General features: G+C 36.8%; 1 protein-coding gene across 8 annotated transcripts in view; it reads right to left on the minus strand.

Moving 5' to 3' along the window:
- Nucleotides 1-701: 701 nt before the first annotated feature.
- The window catches only part of MGAT4C (MGAT4 family member C), a 914262-nt gene continuing 890517 nt past the window's right edge, over nucleotides 702-24446 (minus strand). For all 8 annotated transcript variants that reach the window (XM_074005926.1, XM_065524639.2, XM_045365671.3 and 5 more), the window contains 3 exons: nucleotides 11770-11922; nucleotides 6194-6341; nucleotides 702-3143 (listed from right to left, as the gene is read on the minus strand). In XM_074005926.1, coding sequence (XP_073862027.1) covers nucleotides 2002-3143; nucleotides 6194-6341; nucleotides 11770-11916 — 1437 coding nt within the window. In that variant the 5' untranslated portion in view covers nucleotides 11917-11922 and the 3' untranslated portion in view covers nucleotides 702-2001. The remainder of the gene's footprint in view (nucleotides 3144-6193; nucleotides 6342-11769; nucleotides 11923-24446) is intronic.

A 24446-nucleotide genomic window follows, 5' to 3' on the forward strand; every position in this document is an offset into this window, starting at 1 on the left:
ATTATATATCTTTGGCATACAGTTGTGTACCTTTTATCATTGACAGTGAAGAAAATAATGCCATTTGTAACTTCTGAGATATACACACAATGCTATCAACTAGCCAGTTAAAAAAGATAAGAAAAATAAAGAAAATAGAACATTTTTAGGGGTCTGGCAAGTATCCTCTAAATCAAGGTAAAGGTAATAGTTTAGTGGCAGTGTTCACATTTTCCTATGACTGTTAAGATTTAGATGCCTTACAAAATATTAATATTTAGACTTCTATGAAAGGTTCATTTTTCTTCTAACACTTTAGTAGCTGGATACAAAGAAAATATACAACAGCTGTTTATAAATGAAGAAAAAATTTCCATTTTTTATCCGAGTTTCTCATTTATTTGTAGAGAACGAATAAAATAAAAATATCCTAGTGTTGTTTGGGCCACAGCATACTAGTAAATCTTAAGGACTGTGTTTCAGTATGAAAAGGAAGAGCAGGAAGATTTTCTCATTCCTTCTTACTAGCAAAAGTCTAGCCTTCACACACACACCAACACACACACACTCACAAACACACAGAGTCATCTATATAAACATGTACTTGAGTTTCTTGAACATATATGAAGCACCTTCCATTTCCTTTTATAATAAACCCCTGTTTTTGCTGTTCATTAAAAAACAAAAAGGATGAAACAAGCTCAGGACATTCTGAAAACCAATGTCTTTAGGACACACTAAGGTGTCCTGAATTACTTTAATGGACACATTATAAAGACACACTCTCCAAGTTTAGTCAAGTTTGCTTACTATTTGGGTGCATATACCAAAAAAGTATCGTTTAGGACATTATTTAGGATAATATTATTTATGCAAGAATTGTACCACCTATTTCCAGATGGTATAACTTATTATCTGAGAGTCACATAGCAAATAGAACACAGAAAGCATAAACTGTGTCAGGAGAAATCATACGAGAAAAAGAGCATTGTCTGGTTATCAGAATATCAGATCTCTCATTCTGGCCTTGCTAGGAAATAGATCTTTGATTCCAGAAAAGTCAATTACTTTCTATGGTCCTTTATAATATACCCATTTAAATTCCAAACAAAGTATATGATAAATCGCAATAATTTCAATCACATGGATTTTAATACAAAATGTATAAAATCAATTTCCCAAAATTTTCTGCATATACTGAAAATGTCTGTACGAATGAGCTAACTACTATAGGCCTTCCCTAATTTATTCTATTAAATGTGGGTACTTAATGTAACCTGAAAATATTGAGCTTAACTATTCTTTTCTTTTTTTTTGCAAAAGGGAAACTAGAAAAAGACTGCTTCCCCCAGAAAATTTATCAACAATAGGTGCTCAATTAAATGTTTTTAAACAATGAACAATGTCCCCTTTCATATAAATGGTCAGGGGAGAGATATTTTTAAGTCTTTTTTTTTTCTTTTTCCATAGCCTCACTTACACAAAAAATATGTTGTAAAGACACCACTTCTATGAGGAGGTATTCATTGTAGATGTACAGAAGTCAATGGAAACCTAAGTTTACACACACAAAAAAACCAGATTATCATTCCACCCAACTGTATATTCCCACAGATGCTTAATAAAAGCTATCTGATGATATAATGAATTATCGATTCTTGAGGAAGTATATACAGTTGATGACTAATTTTCAAAAACCATCATCCAACAAACTAATTTGTTGATTTAAAATTTTTCATATTACCCTTTTGACAATCAGTTGAAATTTAAAAACTAAAAGCATTTAAAAATATAAAGGAAAATAGCATTAGCTATAGACTTATATTCAACTTCAGACGTTAAAATAAATACAAGTGTGTATTAAGAATAAAATTATGTCAACAGTGTATAAATGAAAACTACCAATGTAATTAATGTTTCTTTTAACATATCCCATCCATTGCTTTCCCTCCAAATGACAACGGTAGCAAAAAAGGAAACAGGAAGACCTGTTTCAGAAACTGAACATACTGATTTAATTGGCTAAGAAGTCCAAATGCTAATACTCCTAATAATTAGCCATTCCTTTTGTGTTTTGGTGACATATATCCTCATACAATGTATATCAAATGGAATTTTTTGATTCACACCTGACATTTCAAAGTTTCCATTTTTGAATTCTCCTAGTCTTAAGTAAGTAGAACATTGTCTCCTTCGTTTGCTAGGCATAACGTTTTCCCCAACATCTAGTGCTCCATGATGCAAAATATCATTTTGTCGATCTTCTGTTCCAGTATTTACTTTAATTTTTTTAATTATAATTGGATTTTCAAATACAATCACAAAAACATCTCCTGTTGAAGGTGGTTTCCCCCAAAAGTACTCGTCAACACTACTGTAAGCCTTGCTTGCTTCATAATTTTCAAACACATTCATGTTGGTGTACAGACTTGCAGGGGGGTTATCAGGAATGTCAAATGACTCCTCTTCAAAATCATCATCCTTTAGCTTATTCTCTGTCCCTTTGTATGATGAATAATAGCCCATGTGCTGAAAGAGAGATGGTTTAAAACGGATCACATTTTTCTGAGCCAACAGACCCCGGAAATGAGTCAATAGCCAATCACAAGGCATTTCTTGATAAAACATTAATAAAAAATGTGCCAAACGTGGGAGATCATGAGAATGATAGAGTTTACCAATGTAGCCAAGCTTAGAGAATTCAAGAGTTACCCAGTAAGTTCCTTCTAGGGATGCAATGACTTTCTTGATGGCAGTTAAGAAATTTTTTGAACATCGAACATCATCTTCAAGCATTACATAATAGTCAGAAGTATTGGCACAAAAATTAAGCAGAAAAGCATAATCTACATTTTGCTTTGAACGAAATTTGACTCTATCTTCTGGATCATTGTAATTTCTTTTAAGGCCATCCAGGATTGGGTAATACTCCTCTGGGGCATGTATAACCATTAATCTTCCTGCAATAATATGGTGCGCAAATTTCTGTGTAATATCCTGGACCATGGCATCACGCCAGGAAGAATTAAAGTCTGCTAGGTGAACCACCACTGAAATTTCCTTCAGTTCTTCGTAACTGGACTGCTCAAAAATTGACTTAATTGTCTCAAGTAAATAGTTTCCTTTTTTTCGCTTTACTGAAGAAAGTCCAATTGTAAGATACCCTGCAAAAAGAATTCAGAAAGAGTACAAATGTGAACTAGAAATACAGAAAAAGAAAAAGAGAGAAGATATTTATTCCTTAGACTTGCTACTTATTATGTATTAAGTAAATATAGTAAATGACTATGCACAGAACATTTTATGATTAAAGTAATAAGCTAAATATATAAAGGCTGTAAGTGCTTGGTACATAATTTATATTTTCTATGAAAAATAAATAGCATCTTAAGCATAATAATGTATGAGTCCTATTACTGTGAACATTTATTGATGAAATTGTAAAATGAAATGGTTTTAAGTGTTCTGCAGCTTAATTATCCTTATATACGCCCACTAGAGAAGGTAGACATGTATTTAGATAGCATGCAAGTTCCTTTTAAAAATAAAGTAAATAAAATGCTTTTTCTCTTTTGCAAAAAGAGAAGAGTATTCACAGTTAAGGCTGACAAACTAGTTTCAAATGATACAAAATAAAAATAAGGGTAAGTCTTTCAATCATCTTTAAATTTTTTACAGAACACCTCACATATTTTCAGTTTTTTTTTTTTGCTCTCATTATCTTGTACTAGACTTCATAATTGGACTTCACAATTTTATCCTGAAATGCACTTAGTATATTAATTAGAAAGCAAACAATATTATAAGACACATTCAAAAAACTTTAATGCTACATTGTTCCAAGACACAAGCATCACTTAAAAAAATTTTTGAAACACATTTTATAGTAATGTTGCTTGAATAAATTTTTATTCAGACATTTAAAATCTAAAATTAGGAATTAGATATATTTAGAGAATAAAGACAGCTCGCCTCTGAGAAGGGTTAGAAGTCTATTGAAAAATTTTTTAAAGCTCATTCTCATATGAATCAGAATTGAATAACATTTCTAAGCCACTATTTAGAAAATGGGGAAATCTATATACAACAAGATCATTGTTTTAATACAGGCACCTGTATAATGTGGTTTGTATGATACTGAAAAAAGTCCCATTCAAAAAAAGAATTCTTACTAGTTCATCAGAGAGGTTGTGATTTACACATTTCATTTAAATACCTTGGCTTACAACTCAGAATTCTATTGAAACACAATATGTTATCTAGTACCGTTAAACTTGAAGCCACCAAACTTCATTAATAATAATAGTCAATGCTTATGAAATACTGTCTACATAAGAGGCAGGAGTTTGGGCATTTTATCTGTAATATGCATCTTAAATGTTCAAAATTGTCTTTTGGGGTAGGTTTGCTATTACCATCATTCTGCTTTACAGATGAGGACACTAGGTCATGGTGAGATGATGTGACTCATGCAAAGTGGTACACTTAGTAGGTGATGTTGTGTCAGGATTCAAACTGTCCCACTCTTTTATCCTCTGTGTTACATTGCTTCTGGTAGAAAGCAGTTGGCATGTGTGCCAATAAACATTGGTAAATTTAGCACGGGAAAGGGAAATCAGTAATGTTCAAGCCAAGGTGGTGTAACAGAGATGAAAAATGAATGGCAGTCTTAGACAATTAGAAAGAAGCCTAAGAACAGTAGACATTTCAAATGGTAGAATGAAAGGAAATGAGATCTAAAGAAATCTAAATTAATTTAACAATTTCCTCAACCTAGTGATAACAAATATGCTCACATAAACAAGTCTTAAAAGAGAGGCCAATTTTTGTGGTCTCCACATAATTTATTAAAATCATGATAGCACTATATTTTATTCTAAGATTCATGGTTTTTGTTTTTGTTTTTTTGAAATGGAGTCTCGCTCTGTCGCCCAGGCTGTAACGTAGTTCCACCTCCCAGGTTCAGGCGATTCTGGTGTTTCGGCCTCCTCAGCCTCCCGAGTAGCTGGAATTACAGGTGTACACGATCATGCCCAGCTAATTTTTGTATTTTTAGTAAAGAAGGGGTTTCACTATGTTGGCCAGGCTGGTCTTGAACTCCTGGTCTCAAGTGATTCACTTTCCTTGGCCTCCCAAAGTGCTGGGATTACAGGCATGAGCCACCTAAACCCAGCCTAAGATTTATATTTTACGCATTGAAACATTTAAAAATCAGGCTGCATACTGCAATCAATAGCGTTATAATTAAAATTGGTAGTGCTTATACTTTCTTAGTGGTATGCTAATTAGATAATGGTACTTTTTGTAAGCTATGGTGTGTTAGAAATGTAGTATGTCATTTCTTGGCTCCAAATATATATATATATTTTTACCAGATTGTAGTGTGTTCAATAGTTTCCTCCAAAAATTCATGTCTACCTGGAATCTCAGAATGTAACTTTATTAGTAAATTTGATCTTTGCAGCTATAATTAGTTAAGGATCTTGAGATGCAATAATTCTGGATTTAGATGTGGACCCTAAAATCAGTAACTTGTGTCTTTATAAAAGAGGAAAAGACACAGAAAGACAAAGAGAAGGCCACTGATGATGGAGGCAGGAATTGGAGTGATGCTGCAAAGCCAAAGATTACCAGAAGCGAAGCCACCAGAAGCTGAAAGAGGTGAGGATTCTCTCTTAGAATTTTTGGAGGGAGGAAGAGGGGCCCTGCCAGCACCTTGATTTCAACCTCTGGCTTCCAGAACCATGAGAGAATACATTGCTCTTTTTTTAAAGCCAGTCACTTTGTGGTAATTCGTTATGGCAGACCTAGGAAACGAAAACACTGAGTTTCATTAATTAAAATGTTGCGACAAGTCATAAAACCAAACTGTTAGAGGTTAGAAAACGTAGCAATATGAACATAGCAATTTTTAAAAGTTACCTTCTAAATTTTAAAGTAAATTGATTTTTTTCTAGTCACTCTATAACATCCTACAACAAAATCTCAAAAGACGCATGATTAGGCATTTTATTTAATTTTTTTGTTATTAAGGGTACTGGGTCAGTGAGTATAGTAGTTGGCAATTCATGAAGAAACACTGAAGTTTTCTCCAAATAATTTATTATATGAGTAAAGCCCTTAAGCCTTTTTACTATACATGTGAAACAAATTATTATTATTTTAATGCAAAATATTTTTTGTATTCTTTATTTAAATGTTTAAGGATACTTACGCTTTCTTTGTAAAGGTGTGGCAGCTAGGTAGCGATAGGTGACATTTATGGCTCCTGAGAAATTAGACAAATCCTTAAAAGTATGAACATAGCGTTCTGAATTCAGTTGATGTGTGGATGTTTCCCTTATAAGTTGTTTGTCTCCTTCCTAAATGCCAAGAAAGAGGCAAGAAAAATACATAAATAATAGATGGTCATGGATTAAATAAAGTTTCTTTTTTACACAATAAATGTGTGACTATAATATATAGTATGCAGGGTTATATAAATCTCAATTACTGACATCATAAGCTATAGCTCATCATCACTCACCTCATTTTTTACCTGGAGGTTCTGCTCCAGTAGCTCTCTTGCCTATTTTACTGTATATACAATTACACTTGTTTTTCTACAGGACACATTAATAATGGCAATCTATTAAAAAAAAGAATTGCTACATGAAAACTCCCACTGCCATTATGCTACTTTTCAAATTTTTGACAATCATTTAGGGATCTCAAAATTGACAGTAACCTATTTTATAGTTTACTCTAAGGCTATTTCCTACCATATTGCCTGACTTACTCTTCTTCAAGCACTCTCAGATAAAAAGATCACAGTGTCTCCATGATTATGAAACTATAGGAATGATTAGGAAGATGCAGTAGTGGACATAACATTTGCATTTTGGATACTTTATTAAATAAGTCACTTATGTGACTACTATCTATCTGTTGAGAAGAGCTAGTTATGGGTGATATGGCAGTAATTTTTTTCATATGTCCTAAAGTAACCTCAAATAGGACACATTTGCACCAAATTAAGGTAACGTGTAGAGATCCAGGACTAATATTTCTCATGATAGTTTGTGTGTGTGTGTGTGTGAGAGAGATTCTATTGGATGTAATGCCCAATCTTTTCATATTTTAGATCCACTTTATTTATTTGGTGTTGGATTTTGCATGTCATTAAATCTTCAGGAAGGTTTATAGTCAAGAAAACATATTCATATTCAGATTAAAATATGTCCTTTACCCATTAATTGCCCTTCTTTGATATAAGCTAAATGGTAAATTTTAATTATCTAATCATCATTTGATCAAGCCTTTATTAGTCATACACTATTAGGAAAATGACTGTTTGACTCGTATGTGATTTACTAGAATTGGTAGAATACGTTTGAGAACAACCTAATTAGAAAGAAATGTTTGTCTCTCTCTCTCTCTCTCTTTTTTTTTTTTTTCAAAATGTGCACTCTACTATGTGGTTTTATTCATTTATTTTAATCAATTTTTTTTTGAGATGGAGTCTGGATCTGTTGCCCAGGCTGGAGTGCAGTGGCATGATCTCGACTCACTGCAGCCTCCGCCTCCTGGGTTCAAGCCATTCTCCTGCCTCAGTCTCCCAAGTAGCTGGGATTACAGGCACACACCACAATGCCCAGCTAATTTTAGTATTTTTTAGTAGAGACTACGTTTCGTCATGTTGGCCAGGCTGGTCTCAATCTCCTGACCTCAAGTGATCCACTCACCTCGGCCTCCCAAAGTGCTGGGATTGTAGGTGTGAGCCAGTGCACCTGGCCTTATGTGGATTTATTTTATTCAGTATAGAAAGTCAAGCTAGGCATGTGCTAGCTATTAAGACTATAGAGAAAGTAAATGGATTAAATAACTTTGGTCCTGCTATTTTTTTTTTCCTGTGGTCAAAATGTTAACTAAAGCCTTGTTCTAAAAAATTAGACAAAGCTCAATATAAGTTTTACAATGAAAACATTCAATACTTCGCATCAATCTCAAGTGCCAGTGAAAAAGATGACTAATTGAAACTTTCAAATCTATGGCCAGACGTGACTATTCTTCGAATGAAAACTGAAAGTAGGGATCTTAACTAGAGGCTTCCAATATGGTCCTTACTAAATCAAGATTCATTCTGAATATCTTTTCTGTATATCCAGTTATGTTTATAAATCTAAATTGGGTATTTAATAGTGTATTTCTCTATTTTATACTGCCTCTGATAATTTGGACCAAGAAATACTTTAGTCCTTTATAAAGTTCACAATGTGTAAAAGTGTGACTTTGTGTGGCTTTTACACAATGCCGTGGGTAAAAGCCATAAATTTTCAAAGTACTTGAGATTAAACCTTAGATTCTAAATTACTTAGAAATATACTAATTGACTATCCACTGAATTCTGATTATTTTAAGTTCTTTATACATAAATATTTTCATTGGTGTCTACCTGCAAACCTATAAAACATCATTAAAGTTTAAAATAAAAAATTTAGAACTGCCAAAAAGTAACTAGTGACTCAGTTTAGTATCAATTATTTTAATAGTAATGTAGTGGTGTACATAATTAATAATGCCTGGAAGAAATTTCTATAAAAAGTACAGTACTTACAGCACTAAATTCATTTTACCATTCTGTTCTTAGTTGATGTTACATTCTAAAGTAGGTGCAGGATATTGAATATCTCTTTAAAAATTCTATCCTGAACACATAAAATCTAGAAATTTTGTGTTATAAGATGGAGTGCATTCAGCCTGATTTAAGGACATAACAGAATATAAAAAGAAATGGAACTTATATGAAATCACTTTATTAAATTCTCAAGAACAAGCTTTTTTCACTTTTCAGCATAAATAAATAATGCAACTTTTACCTGAGTCAGCCTTGTTGGCTGCTTTCCAGAGGCATCTACCTGAACAGTCAGGGTCTCCCTGGATACCTTCTTTCTGTAGCTACTATGCTGTAGTATATTTCTCAGTAATAAGACAAGGCTTTATGACAATCATTTTCTGGAAGGGAATGCAATTCAATGAACTAGCTACAGACTAAATATATACCCTTGTGGCTACTTTGAAGATGTTCACAGCCAAGAGGCTAAGTTGATTGGGCATGCAGCGTCTCTTCTACTTAGTTTGCCTTGTAACGGTGTTTGTCTCTTACACTAAGCACAGCTTCCTTTTTCACTTAAAGGCACATATATCTCTAATACATAAGCAAATAAGCTAAACTGCTAATATGCCTAGGGTTTCAGGCCACAAATGGATTTTCTAACAAAAAGAGGAGAATAGAATGTGTTAACTAACTCCAGAGACCTTGCTAGTTCTAACTATCCACCTGATATCTCCAAGTTAGAAGTATTATTTCCCAGTGTTTAAAAAGGAAGACAAAAAAGAAAGATCTACTAATGTCTGTGCTTAGCAAATTGCATATTTTTATTAGCAAATTGTGATAATCGGGAAGAAAGAAGAAAAATGAGTTCAGATAATTTTATGAAAAAATGAAATAAACACAGGTAAAAGATCAAAAGGGAGATGTGTTAAAAAGAAATTGCATTATATTCTTGGAGGAGGCCAGTTTCCCATGGATATTATTCAATTTTAGAAGAATAATTATAATGCACTTTAATATTAATCATTGAAAAAGTTTTCAATTTATAGTCTTGAAGCAAAATTCAGCTAAAATGCAATTTGGTTAAAAAACATCAGTCAGTAAATAGTAAATTGTTAAATAATAAAAATACTATCATCAAACGTAGAACAAGGGATGAGTGCTGGAATTTAGCAATCATTTTAACTCATTTTTTCCAACTTTTGTAAGTATTTTAAAATAATAACTTTTAAAAGCTAAGAAGCAATCTGTTTTCTGCACCTGGACTGATTTGCAAATTTGAGTAGATATATTCCTAATATAATCAGAGAAATTTCATTGAGAAAGTAGCTTTAGTGGAAGAGCTACTTCATTAAATCATACTATCTACATTTGATGGCTAGGACCAATGTTTAGATAGCACTGTAAAAATTTGCAAAACAGGAAAATAGCATTTTAGTTTCTAATTGACATATACTCTACTACTTCTTACTCATTTTACAGTGAATTTAAACAGGTTCTATTTCAAAAGACACAAGGGCGTTTTGCACATTCAATGGTCCTTTGGGTTTGTTGAAAGTGAAAGATTAAAATTGCACTGGAAACTGCCTTTTAAATTCAATGAGTCATTGAACATAGCAAGCCTCCAACCAATAACATGTGTTTGATTTACAAGATTTTATTTACTTCTACCTGTAGACACAGAATCAAAAATATATTTTTATTATAAAATTGAATCATTAATCAAGAGAATCTCTAGTGAACTTGTGATCTTTCATTATCTTAAGAAAAAAATAGCAAGAACACATGGGCCTTGTTCTGTTGTACTTATTATATCTCATATAACTAATAGGTTTTAAAAATATTCAAAAAAGCATAACGTTAGTATGTTTCTCCTATTTGCTAAGTTTGCCTAAATGATGCCTACTCAAATCCTGTTTAATCTTTGGTGATTTCAACCATTGTGCATCGAATGTGTAGAGAAACACAAAGGGTCCACAACATCAGAACCGCTATTTGAAGACAAAAAGCCTAGGCAAAGTCAAAATCTAGGATTCTGGCACAATTTCACCATCAAAGAACAGAGCTAAAGGATGCAAGATGTTTTACAGAGGACTTCTTAAGAATATCTGTACCAACCAAAAAATATGGTTGGATCATAGGATATAGCATAGTATCTGGCAAACAATAGTTAATAAATCATCTAAAGTTTTTTTTTTTTCTTTTTTTTTTTTTTTGGAAATACTCTGTCTCTTTTAAGACACTAATTTAAACTCTCAGCATTTTTGCATGTGAAAATCACTTTTTAGTTCCTGTTAGTTGTAAAGGTTTTGATTTCTGAAATATGTAAACTGTAATCAGGTTTTGATTTTCTGAAATCTATAAATATTAATAATAACATACAAATTAGGACAGGTATTTTAGGCTCCATTAAGATAGAAAAAGTGAATAGCAATAATGTCTATATTAATCTTATCAGACATGAAATGATGTGACAATAACATTAAGAAAAAAAGTCAAAACTAGTACATTAATCTTTCATAATTAGTCAGAAAAAGCCCTTTTGCATATTGTCATATTTTCCCTAAAAAAATGTATTCATATGTAATCACCTACCAATATTTGGCATCTCATGCTAACTACTGAATAATTTACACATCAATATCTTTATCTCTTGAGATATTTTCAGTGGGTATAAATATAAAACAGAGTGGCCATCTAGGTCTATTCAAAATCCAAATAAGATATTACACATTGTAATAAAATATTACTTATACAAATAGCACAATTAAAAAGCATTGTTAATTAGACAATGGAATTTTGAAAATTTCAGTGATAATATAGAAAAGTAGAGGAAGCAAGGAGTAATACTTTCTAAGCAGATTTTGTTCATTCTATACATTTCAAATGGAAAACCCAAAATCTTAATGGTTCCACATAATATTAATTCTGCGTAGTGATGATAGCTAACTTATTTGTAATTATATGTACACACTTGGAGCACAAACTAAACAGCATTAAAATATTGGAAAATAATTCAATACAAGTGTAATGTTGATGTATGGTTAATATAAAAAATAGACAATATACATGTTATAATTTTGCTCAAACTAAGTCTTCTCCAATAGCTTGAGACTGAAGTTAGGTTACAGTGGGACTATTTCTTGTTTGACTTATGCCTTATTTTGAAGAAAAGACAATTAACCTCCAAAACTTACCAGAACATAGCTATCTTCAATGTACAAGTTCATAAAAAGGAGAAAAATGACAAGAACTCCCAAGAATGACACTGTAGAACGTTTTCGCAGGCATCTCATTTTATCAAGTATTTCAAAAATATGTTTCATTTGATGAAATTTAAACATTCTCTTCTGTGGAAAAGAGGCACAGAATTACTAGCAGTTGGTTTTGGATGAAAATATTTCTTTATCAGATATATAAAAGTCAGGTCCTTGTAAAATCTTATCTTTCAAATGTTTGAATTAAAATTCTGTTCCCAATTTCAAACATAAGTTTGGCACAGATCATTAATTAATCTGTAAACATAAGATCAATGCAGTGGTTTATATTAATGTGAGTAAATAAAAATTAAAAGCAAGCCTCATAGTTACTGATGAAAAAAAGATGAACTTTGGTCATAACAATGTAAAAAAACAGGCCTCTGATGAGAAACAGTACAAAAGCCCAATAGAAAAACAGTCAAGTCCACTGTCATCAGTGAGGTATAACTGTAAGGTAATATTTACCTCTCCTATTGTAGCATAATGAAAATGAAAAAAAGCAGAATTATGGACCTAATACTAATCTCAGAATAGATGTCAACTGAAAATATTTAACTGGGAATCTGGGTGGAGTAAAGAAAAGTGACAAAGAAGTTAAGGTTGTGGGGTAAATCCAAACATATGTTTGAAAGCTTCTGGGTTACAATTGCTTTGCTTATTTTTCCAATAATTCTTGTTAAATCAGGGCGAATCCTATAGTATTATATTAACATTTCCTTGATATCTACTAATTAGTAGTTTAGCTGTTTGAAATAATTCATGTACTACACAAAGGCAAAATGAGAGTCGGAACGATTTGTGAAAACCTAATTTAAAAAATTTTACTTTTTTCTATTTGTATTATTTTCCAACCAAAAATTCCTTTACATTATTCACCGTTTTATAAAAAAGTATAAACATATCTGGAGTGCTCGACGAACTAGAACAATCACAATTTGTCTAAAATCAGCACATTGATAACCTGAAAATAGAGCCACTTAGAGTTGTGTAATGAATCTCCTTGGGTTTATCTTTATGAAGAAGTATTTATGTGTAAGGAAGACTTTAGAAAGTGAAAAATGTTTGTCCCCTATAATCTTAGAACTATGCCTAGAACATAGCTGGCAAATCTTCTCTTCAATGAATTAATGCAAGGGAGAATTCATGGGTCCTTATAAATAATAGTAAAAATATTAAAAATTAGAAGAAAGTCTTAATATATGTGAAGAACAAAATAATTCTAAAAAATAAAGAATTATGAAAATGTTATACCTATTACTGTCCATTTTCTTTGATCATATTTTTCTTAAGGATTATTTTTCTTATTAATTTGTAGAAATTGTAAAGATATATATAAATATGCAAACATAGATGCACATAAATGTATATCCTGAGGATTTGGGTGATATATAACATTTCAAATAGTATGAGAACTGGTAAATAATGCTTTGGAGGCAATATCGTAGTTCTGTTATGGGATCTTCAGAGTGTTGCTTTTCTGATCAGAAACCTCTGTGGCTGGTAGCATCCTGCCAAAGTTCTCGTCCTCTATCTAGGAAGAATGAGGTATCCAGACAAGTGGAGGGTGAGCAAGATGAAGAGGAGCTTTATTGAGTGTTAGAACTGCTCAGATGAGACCCGCAGTGGGTAGGTCCTCTCTGTCGACAGGTCGACCTGTCAAGTGTTGAGCACTTAGTAGAGAGGGTAGTTCCTCTCTGTTTCTGGTTGATCCATCCTCTTCTCAGCAGACAAGGTAGCCCTTCTCTGAAGGTGACCACCCCATCATCTCTCCATCCTCTCTGCTCTGGCTGAACCTGGGGCTTTTATGGGCCTCAGAGGGGACGAAGCACATGTCAACTGATCCATGGACAACCATGGGCGGGTCCAGAAAAGGCACCACAAGTTCCCAGTCTGGTCTGCAGGACTGGCAGTCTGGCCGCCAGGCTTCAGGCCTTTACTGGCCTGAAGGTGGGGCTTCACTGGGGACCCACCCTGTTTCCCCCCCAGAAGTCTGTCTGCCTCCCAGTACTGTCCATAGCCTCCAGGCTGCTCACACCAATGGGCACCTGCAGGTCAGTGACAAGACACCCTCAGCACCCTCCTTGGTTATCCTTTCCACACTCATGGGTGCCCAAAGCCTGGAGGGTGCTGAGATGACAAGTGGCTGGCATGTCAACACTGCCCAGAGCTGACATTACAGGCATGAGTCTGAGATGTTGCGCCTTGGGGGAACTCAGTTTCTAGGCATGGTGGCTCATGCCTCAAATCCCAGCTTTTAGGGGGGCAGAGGTAAGAAGATAGCTTGAACCCAGGAGTATGAGACCTGCCTGGGCAATATAGTGAGACCCCATTCTCCACAAAAAGGAAAAATTTTACTTCACAGTTTCCAGGTGAGATTTCATCAGAGCAGGTCCTGGAAGTTTCCACCATCCTGATGACAATATGGCAGGGGTGGTGACCACCAAGACATCTTCAGAAGTGGCCCTACCTTTTCAAAGAGCAGACAAAGGCACCACCAGCCACATACATTTCTGGCCAAAAAAGCAACACCCCAAAGATCCTGTAACATTTTGGGGGCTCATCCAGGGTCTGCGGAAAGGTAAATAAAAGTGGATCTGCTTTTACTGTCCTTTTTTTGGAGTCTCTAAATTCCACAACAGTCAAAATGAAAGAAAAATACTGGACCTTTGTCAGTCAGTTAAAAGCGACTAGCACAGCTACCAGGACTCAAGACATGGAGAACAGACTTTCTGGGGAGGACATTGTCAATCCTCCATCACCCTCAGGTGTTGAGAATGTTGGCTTTGTTTCAATCCAGTTTCTTTTCATGAATATCTAGCTGTCACATAGGACTGAAAGAAAATCTTGGCGCAACTGAGGGTATCTGGCCAAGGCTACACCTTGTGTTATCCAAAGGCCTCTGGACTAACTCCAGTCTCCGAGTGCCCATTAGGGTGTTGGCACTTGGACCTCAGTTTTTCCTATCATTCTTTCTTTCTTTCTTTTGTGGTTGTCAAGGTTCCCATCTCTTCTTTATATACAATTTTAAATGTTAAAGATGTTGTTGCAAACCAGAGATATTACTGGGTAGAATGTGGAATTGGCTTAGTCATCAAAAGTATAAAATGGAAAGTTAAGAACACCACAGACAAAGCAAACTGTGCATTGGCATCTGCATATAAATTTGTGGCAAACATGTTTTTGCCATTTCCTTTGTTGTCAACTTAGTGTCAAGCACCTTGAAGTATCAAACAGAAACATGGCCTCAGGAAGAAATCTGTTCTGTGAATGTGAGGGCAAATGGTCCAAGGTCCCATATGTGCAGGCCTTCTTTGCCTTGCAGGGCAATTCAGACCTTTGTCAAGATTGTAGGATTAATTAAGCCCTCCTAGTGGACATCTCAGGAGAGGCTGCAAGAGAAAGTCCCAGGGAAATAGGGAAGCAAACCCCAGAGGTGCCTCCAGCAGGGGAATCAACCTCCTTTGCTCTTTCCTATGCGGGTTCTCTCTTAAGCTTGCCCCAGCCTAAAAATCTTTGTTTTAGGCAGGTCCCAGTCTCAACTGCTCCAATAACAGATGCCTGGTGAATATGGCATCATTAAGGTCCAGGTTCCCTTTTCAAATTAAAGGGGGTCTTGGCAAGTTTCCAGATGGTCCTGACAGGTATATAGAGGCTTTCTAGAACTTAAACTAAGTGTTTGAGCTCTCCTGGAAGGATTCATATTACTTTTGAGTCAAACCCTGACCACCACTGAAAAGCAGGGAATCCTGCAAGTGGCAGAGAAGTTTGGAAATGAACTTTATATCTTATACAGGGCCACGGATGGGGAGGAGTTGGAAGAATGGCAGTACCATTGGAGGACCAGTTGGAAGAATGGCAGTACCACTGGAGGACCCAAAATGAGCCCCCAGTGATAAAATGAGAGAAAGGAGGAGGAAACACTTTTAGGTTTGCACACTAGAAGGCTTACAAGGGACTGAGTCCAGCCTCTCAATAGAACTGAGCGATCCATGGTAGACCAGGGATTTGATGGGAGTCACACATTTGATGGGAGTTCATCAGGGGGCTGGAGGGGCATTGGTGAAGTGTGATTCTCCATCTCCTGATTTGATTAAGGGACAGCTGGTTCTAGGGGATGAGTTAATCGCACAGGTGGCCCCTGATGTCAGAAGGGGGCTGCAGAAATGGGCTGTGGGACCAGATGGTACTTTGGAGGGCCTGCTGGGAGTGGCCACTTCAGTATTTCGCAGTGGGAACCATGAGGAAATCCAGAAAAGAGAGGGGAGATACAGTAAAAAGACAGAGGCTTCCAGTAACCACCTTGTGGACTCATGGACCCCAGAATCCCCAAGATGCATTTGTTGATTGCTGCAAATGTAGGAGGGACTGTCTAGACAGCAGGGGGAGGCCAGGTAGTGGGGGCAGGCATCCCTGAGCCTGTGAAGATGGTGGCATGGGGTCCTTTCTGGGTCCCCAAAAGTGCAGACTGCAGAGAAGTCTGGATTCTGCATCTGGGAGGGCAGCTGCAGTGGCTCCTAGGGAAGGCGAGGCTCCTGCCCAAGCAGTGGCATGGGAAGTCTGGGTCAGCCTCCCTGCTGCAGCTGGCATCTTGGCAGCAGTCACTCTTGATGGGCCATTGCTACCATTAGTTCTGTCTGCAATAATGTGAAATAGAATAAAACAACAACAAAACCCCAGGATATAATTCTCAAGAGTTGACAAAGAAATACAGAAGTCCTTAGAGAATAATGATGGTCTTCTAAATTCTAACATCCAAATCCTGCAAATTGTAATCCTCCCAAATCCATTCACAATACAGAAGAGAAATTAACTTTCCATGGTGTATACCCCCAGAGTAACTATGACACAGACAATTAGCACAAACTTTAACTTTCATTTAACTGAGAACATTTACACCCAGGGTCATCAGAATAGGCGGAGAAGCCCAAACCAGAGCAAACAAAACCATAAAAAAGTAGTAGGCCAAACAGTTCCTGAAGCTTATAGAGTGTTGGGGACAGTTTGTGTGTCCATAAGCCAAGTTTGTGTGTCCATCAGCCAGCAGGATAGACCTGGACATTAAAAAGAATACTCAGAGGCCAGTTGTTGTGCCTCACGCCTGTAACCTCAAAACTTTGGAAGGCTGAGGCAGGAGGAAAGCTTGAGCCCAGGACATTGAAACCACCATGGGCAACATAGTGAGACCCGGTCTTTACAAAATATAAGAAAACTAGCCAGCTCTGGTGGTGCACACCTGTAGTGCCAGCTACTTGGGTGACTGAGGCAGGAGCATTGCTTGAACCTGGGAGGTCAAGCCTGCATGCAGTAAGCTATAATTGTGCCACTGCACTCCAGCCTAGGCAACAGAGTAACACTCTGTTTCAAAACAAACAACAACAAAAAGAATACTCAGAAGCATATTACCTTAGTATTTGGGCCAATAATCTCTAAGCTTGTCCTAAAGAAAGCTTAACAATAAGCATCAATAGCATCAAATAATTTTACATAACTTAACTCCATACTAGTACAAAGTACAACACTCTTTAAACACATAGGACAATGTCTAGAACTTAAGAACATAAAAATTACAATATCCAGGATCCAGCAAAAATTACCATTTAAATCAAGGACAATATAGTCTATAATTAGTCTAAAACTAATCAGAGAGAAAAAAAATCAAGAAATAATTGAGATGATAGAATTAAAAGAAAAAGGATGTTAAAAAGACTATCATAAATATGTCCCATAGGTGCAAAGTAGAAGAACAATGATAATTTTAAGGACAGAAAAAGAACAATGATAATTTTAAGGACAGAAATGAAATATTTCAATAAAAACAAAAACAATTTCTAGAGATGAAAAATATGTGCGAAATGCAAATACACTGGCTAGTAGATAAGGAATAGCAGGAGAAAAGATGAGCCACTGAAGATACAACAGTAGAAATAATACAAATTAAGCACAGAGAGAGGGACAAACATCCAGCCAAACTGCTGTCTAAATTTTGAGTCACAGGAACAGTGAGATCAAAAATGTTTTAAGGCATTAAATTTCAGAGTGTTTTCTTTGGCAACATTAGATAACTGATACAGCTACCTACAGGAAACTCATTTAATGATAAAGACAAAAATGAGTTAATAATAAAGGGAAGGATAGGGATAAATATTAATCAAAGGAAAGCTGGACCAGATATATTAATATCATATAAAGTAAACATTTAGTAATTGATGAATATTAATTTTTTGAAGGAAGCATAAATGTACATGCACTACATAAGAGTTTCAAAATACCTGAAGCAAAACTGACATAAGGGAAAGGAGAAGAAAGGGAATAAATAAAGGAGGAAGAAAGGAAAGAAAGAGAATAAATAAATTCATTCATTTTCTTTTTCTTTTTTATTTTTATTTTTTATTTTTTTTTAAATTTATTTATTATTATTATACTTTAAGTTGTAGGGTACATGTGCATAACGTGCAGGTTTGTTACATATGTATACTTGTGCCATGTTGCTGTGCTGCACCCATCAACTCGTCATTTACATCAGGTATAACTCCCAATGCAATCCCTCCCCCTTCCCCCCTCCCCATGATAGGCCCCGATGTGTGATGTTCCCCTTCCTGAGTCCAAGTGATCTCATTGTTCAGTTCCCACCTATGAGTGAGAACATGCGGTGTTTGGTTTTCTGTTCTTGTGATAGTTTGCTAAGAATGACGGTTTCCAGCTGCATCCATGTCCCTACAAAGGACACAAACTCATCCTTTTTTATGGCTGCATAGTATTCCACGGTGTATATGTGCCACATTTTCCTAATCCAATCTGTCACTGATGGACATTTGGGTTGATTCCAAGTCTTTGCTATTGTGAATAGTGCTGCAATAAACATACGTGTGCATGTGTCTTTATAGCAGCATAATTTATAATCCTTTGGGTATATACCCAGTAAAGGGATGGCTGGGTCATATGGTACATCTAGTTCTAGATCCTTGAGGAATCGCCATACTGTTTTCCATAATGGTTGAACTAGTTTACAATCCCACCAACAGTGTAAAAGCGTTCCTATTTCTCCACATCTTCTCCAGCACCTGTTGTTTCCTGACTTTTTAATGATCGCCATTCTAACTGGTGTGAGATGGTATCTCATTGTGGTTTTGATTTGCATTTCTCTGATGGCCAGTGATGATGAGCATTTTTTCATGTGTCTGTTGGCTGTATGAATGTCTTCTATTGAGAAATGTCTGTTCATATCCTTTGCCCACCTTTTGATGGGGTTGTTTGTTTTTTCCTTGTAAATGTGTTTGAGTTCTTTGTAGGTTTGGATATTAGCCCTTTGTCAGATGAGTAGATTGCAAAAATTTTCTCCCATTCTGTAGGTTGCCTGTTCACTCTGATGGTAGTTTCTTTTGCTGTGCAGAAGCTCTTTAGTTTAATGAGATCCCATTTGTCAATTTTGGCTTTTGCTGCTGTTGCTTTTGGTGTTTTAGACATGAAGTCTTTGCCCATGCCTATGTCCTGAATGGTACTACCTAGGTTTTCCTCTAGGATTTTTATGGTATTAGGTCTAACATTTAAGTCTCTAATCCATCTTGAATTAATTTTCGTATAAGGAGTAAGGAAAGGATCCAGTTTCAGCTTTCTACTTATGGCTAGCCAATTTTCCCAGCACCATTTATTAAATAGGGAATCCTTTCCCCATTTCTTGTTTCTCTCAGGTTTGTCAAAGATCAGATGGCTGTAGATGTGTGGTATTATTTCTGAGGACTCTGGTCTGTTCCATTGGTCTAGATCTCTGTTTTGGTACCAGTACCATGCTGTTTTGGTTACTGTAGCCTTGTAATATAGTTTGAAGTCAGGTAGCGTGATGCCTCCAGCTTTGTTCTTTTGACTTAGGATTGTCTTGGAGATGCGCGCTCTTTTTTGGTTCCATATGAACTTTAAAGCAGTTTTTTCCAATTCTGTGAAGAAACTCATTGGTAGCTTGATGGGGATGGCATTGAATCTATAAATTACCTTGGGCAGTATGGCCATTTTCACGATATTGATTCTTCCTATCCATGAGCATGGTATGTTCTTCCATTTGTTTGTGTCCTCTTTTATTTCACTGAGCAGTGGTTTGTAGTTCTCCTTGAAGAGGTCCTTTACATCCCTTGTAAGTTGGATTCCTAGGTATTTTATTCTCTTTGAAGCAATTGTGAATGGAAGTTCATTCCTGATTTGGCTCTCTGTTTGTCTGTTACTGGTGTATAAGAATGCTTGTGATTTTTACACATTAATTTTGTATCCTGAGACTTTGCTGAAGTTGCTTATCAGCTTAAGGAGATTTTGGACTGAGACAATGGGGTTTTCTAAATATACAATCATGTCATCTGCAAACAGGGACAATTTGACTTCTTCTTTTCCTAACTGAATACCCTTGATTTCTTTCTCTTGCCTAATTGCCCTAGCCAGAACTTCCAACACTATGTTGAATAGGAGGGGTGAGAGAGGGCATCCCTGTCTTGTGCCAGTTTTCAAAGGGAATTTTTCCAGTTTTTGCCCATTCAGTATGATATTGGCTGTGGGTTTGTCATAAATAGCTCTTATTATTTTGAGGTAGGTTCCATCAATACCAAATTTATTGAGCGTTTTTAGCATGAAGGGCTGTTGAATTTTGTCAAAAGCCTTTTCTGCATCTATTGAGATAATCATGTGGTTCTTCTCTTTGGTTCTGTTTATATGCTGGATTATGTTTATTGATTTGCGAATGTTGAACCAGCCTTGCATCCTAGGGATGAAGCCCACTTGATCATGGTGGATAAGCTTTTTGATGTGTTGCTGAATCCGGTTTGCCAGTATTTTATTGAGGATTTTTGCATCGATGTTCATCAGGGATATTGGTCTAAAATTCTCTTTTTTAGTTGTGTCTCTGCCAGGCTTTGGTATCAGGATGATGTTGGCCTCATAAAATGAGTTAGGGAGCATTCCCTCTTTTTCTATTGATAGGAATAGTTTCAGAAGGAATGGTACCAACTCCTCCTTGGACCTCTGGTAGAATTCAGCTGTGAATCCATCTGGTCCTGGACTTTTTTTGGTTGGTAGGCTATTAATTATTGCCTCAATTTCAGAGCCTGCTATTGGTCTATTCAGGGATTCAACTTCTTCCTGGTTTAGTCTTGGAAGAGTGTAAGTGTCCAGGAAATTATCCATTTCTTCTAGATTTTCCAGTTTATTTGCGTAGAGGTGTTTATAGTATTCTCTGATGGTAGTTTGTATTTCTGTGGGGTCGGTGGTGATATCCCCTTTATCATTTTTAATTGCGTCGATTTGATTCTTCTCTCTTTTCTTCTTTATTAGTCTTGCTAGTGGTCTGTCAATTTTGTTGATCTTTTCAAAAAACCAACTCCTGGATTCATTGATTTTTTGGAGGGTTTTTTGTGTCTCTATCTCCTTCAGTTCTGCTCTGATCTTAGTTATTTCTTGCCTTCTGCTAGCTTTCGAATGTGTTTGCTCTTGCTTCTCTAGTTCTTTTAATTGCGATGTTAGAGTGTCAATTTTAGATCTTTCCTGCTTTCTCTTGTGGGCATTTAGTGCTATAAATTTCCCTCTACACACTGCTTTAAATGTAGAGATTCTGGTATGTTGTATCTTTGTTCTCATTGGTTTCAAAGAACATCTTTATTTCTGCCTTCACTTCGTTATGTACCCAGTAGTCATTCAGGAGCAGGTTGTTCAGTTTCCATGTAGTTGAGTGGTTTTGATTGAGTTTCATAGTGCTGAGTTCTAGTTTGATTGCACTGTGGTCTGAGAGACAGTTTGTTATAATTTCTGTTCTTGTACATTTGCTGAGGAGTGCTTTACTTCCAATTACGTGGTCAATTTTGGAGTAAGTATGATGTGGTGCTGAGAAGAATGTATATTCTGTTGATTTGGGGTGGAGAGTTCTATAGATGTCTATTAGGTCTGCTTGCTGCAGAGATGAGTTCAATTCCTGGATATCCTTGTTAACTTTCTGTCCCGTTGATCTGTCTAATGTTGACAGTGGAGTGTTGAAGTCTCCCATTATTATTGTATGGGAGTCTAAGTCTCTTTGTAAGTCTCTAAGGACTTGCTTGATGAATCTGGGTGCTCCTGTATTGGGTGCATATATATTTAGGATAGTTAGCTCTTCCTGTTGAATTCATCCTTTTACCATTATGTAATGGCCTTTTTTGTCTCTTTTGATCTTTGATGGTTTAAAGTCTGTTTTGTCAGAGACTAGTATTGCAACCCCTGCTTTTTTATGTTCTCCATTTGCTTGGTAAATCTTCCTCCATCCCTTTATTTTGAGCCTATGTATGTCTCTGCATGTGAGATGGGTCTCCTGAATACAGCAGACTGATGGGTCTTGACTCTTTATCCAGTTTGCCAGTCTTTGTCTTTTAACTGGAGCCTTTAGTACATTTACATTTAAGGTTAAGATTGTTATGTGTGAACTTGATTCTGCCATTATGATATTAACTGGTTATTTTGCTCATTAGTTGATGCAGTTTCTTCCTAGCCTCGATGGTCTTTACATTTTGGCATGTTTTTGCAATGGCTGGTACCGGTTGTTCCTTTCCATGTTTAGTGCTTCCTTCAGGGTCTCTTGTAAGGCAGGCCTAGTGGTGACAAAATCTCTAAGCATTTGCTTATCTGTAAAGAATTTTATTTCTCCTTCACTTATGAAACTTAGTTTGGCTGGATATGAAATTCTGGGTTGAAAATTCTTTTCTTTAAGAATGTTGAATATTGGCCCCCACTCTCTTCTGGCTTGGAGAGTTTCTGCCGAGAGATCTGCTGTTAGTCTGATGGGCTTCCCTTTGTGGGTAACCCGACCTTTCTCTCTGGCTGCCCTTAAGATTTTTTCCTTCATTTCAACTTTGGTGAATCTGGCAATTATGTGTCTTGGAGTTGCTCTTCTCGAGGAGTATCTTTGTGGCGTTCTCTGTATTTCCTGGATTTGAATGTTGGCCTGCCCTACTAGGTTGGGGAAGTTCTCCTGGATGATATCCTGAAGAGTGTTTTGCAACTTGGTTCCATTTTCCCCCTCACTTTCAGGTACCGCAATCAGACGTAGATTTGGTCTTTTTACATAATCCCATACTTCTTGCAGGCTTTGTTCATTTCTTTTTCTTCTTTTTCTTTTGGTTTCTCTTCTCACTTCATTTCATTCATTTGATCCTCAATCGCTGATACTCTTTCTTCCAGTTGTTCGAGTCGGTTACTGAAACTTGTGCATTTGTCACGTATTTCTCGTGTCATGGTTTTCATCTCTTTCATTTCGTTTATGACCTTCTCTGCAGTAATTACTCTAGCCATCAATTCTTCCACTTTTTTTTCAAGATTTTTAGTTTCTTTACGCTGGGTACATAATTCCTCCTTTAGCTCTGAGAAATTTGATGGACTGAAGCCTTCTTCTCTCATCTCATCAAAGTCATTCTCCGTCCAGCTTTGATCCGTTGCTGGCGATGAGCTGCGCTCCTTTGCCGGGGGAGATGTGCTCCTATTTTTTGAATTTCCAGCTTTTCTGCCCTGCCTTTTCCCCATCTTTGTGGTTTTATCTGCCTCTGGTCTTTGATGATGGTGATGTACTGATGGGGTTTTGGTGTAGGTGTCCTTCCTGTTTGATACTTTTCCTTCTAACAGTCAGGACCCTCAGCTGTAGGTCTGTTGGAGATTGCTTGAGGTCCACTCCAGACCCTGTTTGCCTGGGTATCAGCAGCAGAGGCTGCAGAAGATAGAATATTTCTGAACAGCGAGTATACCTGTCTGATTCTTGCTTTGGAAGCTTCCTCTCAGGGGTGTACTCCACCCTGTGAGGTGTGGGGTGTCAGACTGCCCCTAGTGGGGGATGTCTCCCAGTTAGGCTACTCAGGGGTCAGGGACCCACTTGAGCAGGGAGTCTGTCCCTTCTCAGATCTCAGCCTCCGTGTTGGGAGATCCAATGCTCTCTTCAAAGCTATCAGACAGAGTCATTTGCATCTGCAGAGGCTTCTGCTGTGTTTGTTATTGTTTACTGTGCCCTGTCCCCAGAGGTGGAGTCTACAGAGACAGGCAGGTTTCCTTGAGCTGCTGTGAGCTCCACCCAGTTTGAGCTTCCCAGCAGCTTTGTTTACCTACTTAAGCCTCAGCAATGGCGGGCGCCCCTCCCCCAGCCTCGCTGCTGCCTTGCCGGTAGATCACAGACTGCTGTGCTAGCAATGAGGGAGGCTCCGTGGGCGTGGGACCCTCCCGGCCAGGTGTGGGATATGATATCCTGGTGTGCCTGTTTGCTTAAAGCGCAGTATTGGGGTGAGAGTTACCCGATTTTCCAGGTGTTGTGTGTCTCAGTTCCCCTGGCTAGGGAAAGGGATTCCCTTCCCCCTTGCGCTTCCCAGGTGAGGCGATGCCTCACCCTGCTTCAGCTCTCGCTGGTCGGGCTGCAGCAGCTGACCAGCACCGATCGTCCGGCACTCCCCAGTGAGATGAACCCAGTACCTCAGTTGAAAATGCAGAAATCACCGGTCTTCTGTGTCGCTCGTGCTGGGAGTTGGAGACTGGAGCTGTTCCTATTCGGCCATCTGGCTCCGCCCCCCCATTCATTTTCAATAAATGAATATTGAAGTCCTGTATTTCAATATTCATCCCTCAATAATTGACTG

The sequence above is a fragment of the Macaca fascicularis genome, chromosome 11, assembly GCF_037993035.2.
Source record: "Macaca fascicularis isolate 582-1 chromosome 11, T2T-MFA8v1.1".
Taxonomy (NCBI): domain Eukaryota; kingdom Metazoa; phylum Chordata; class Mammalia; order Primates; family Cercopithecidae; genus Macaca; species Macaca fascicularis.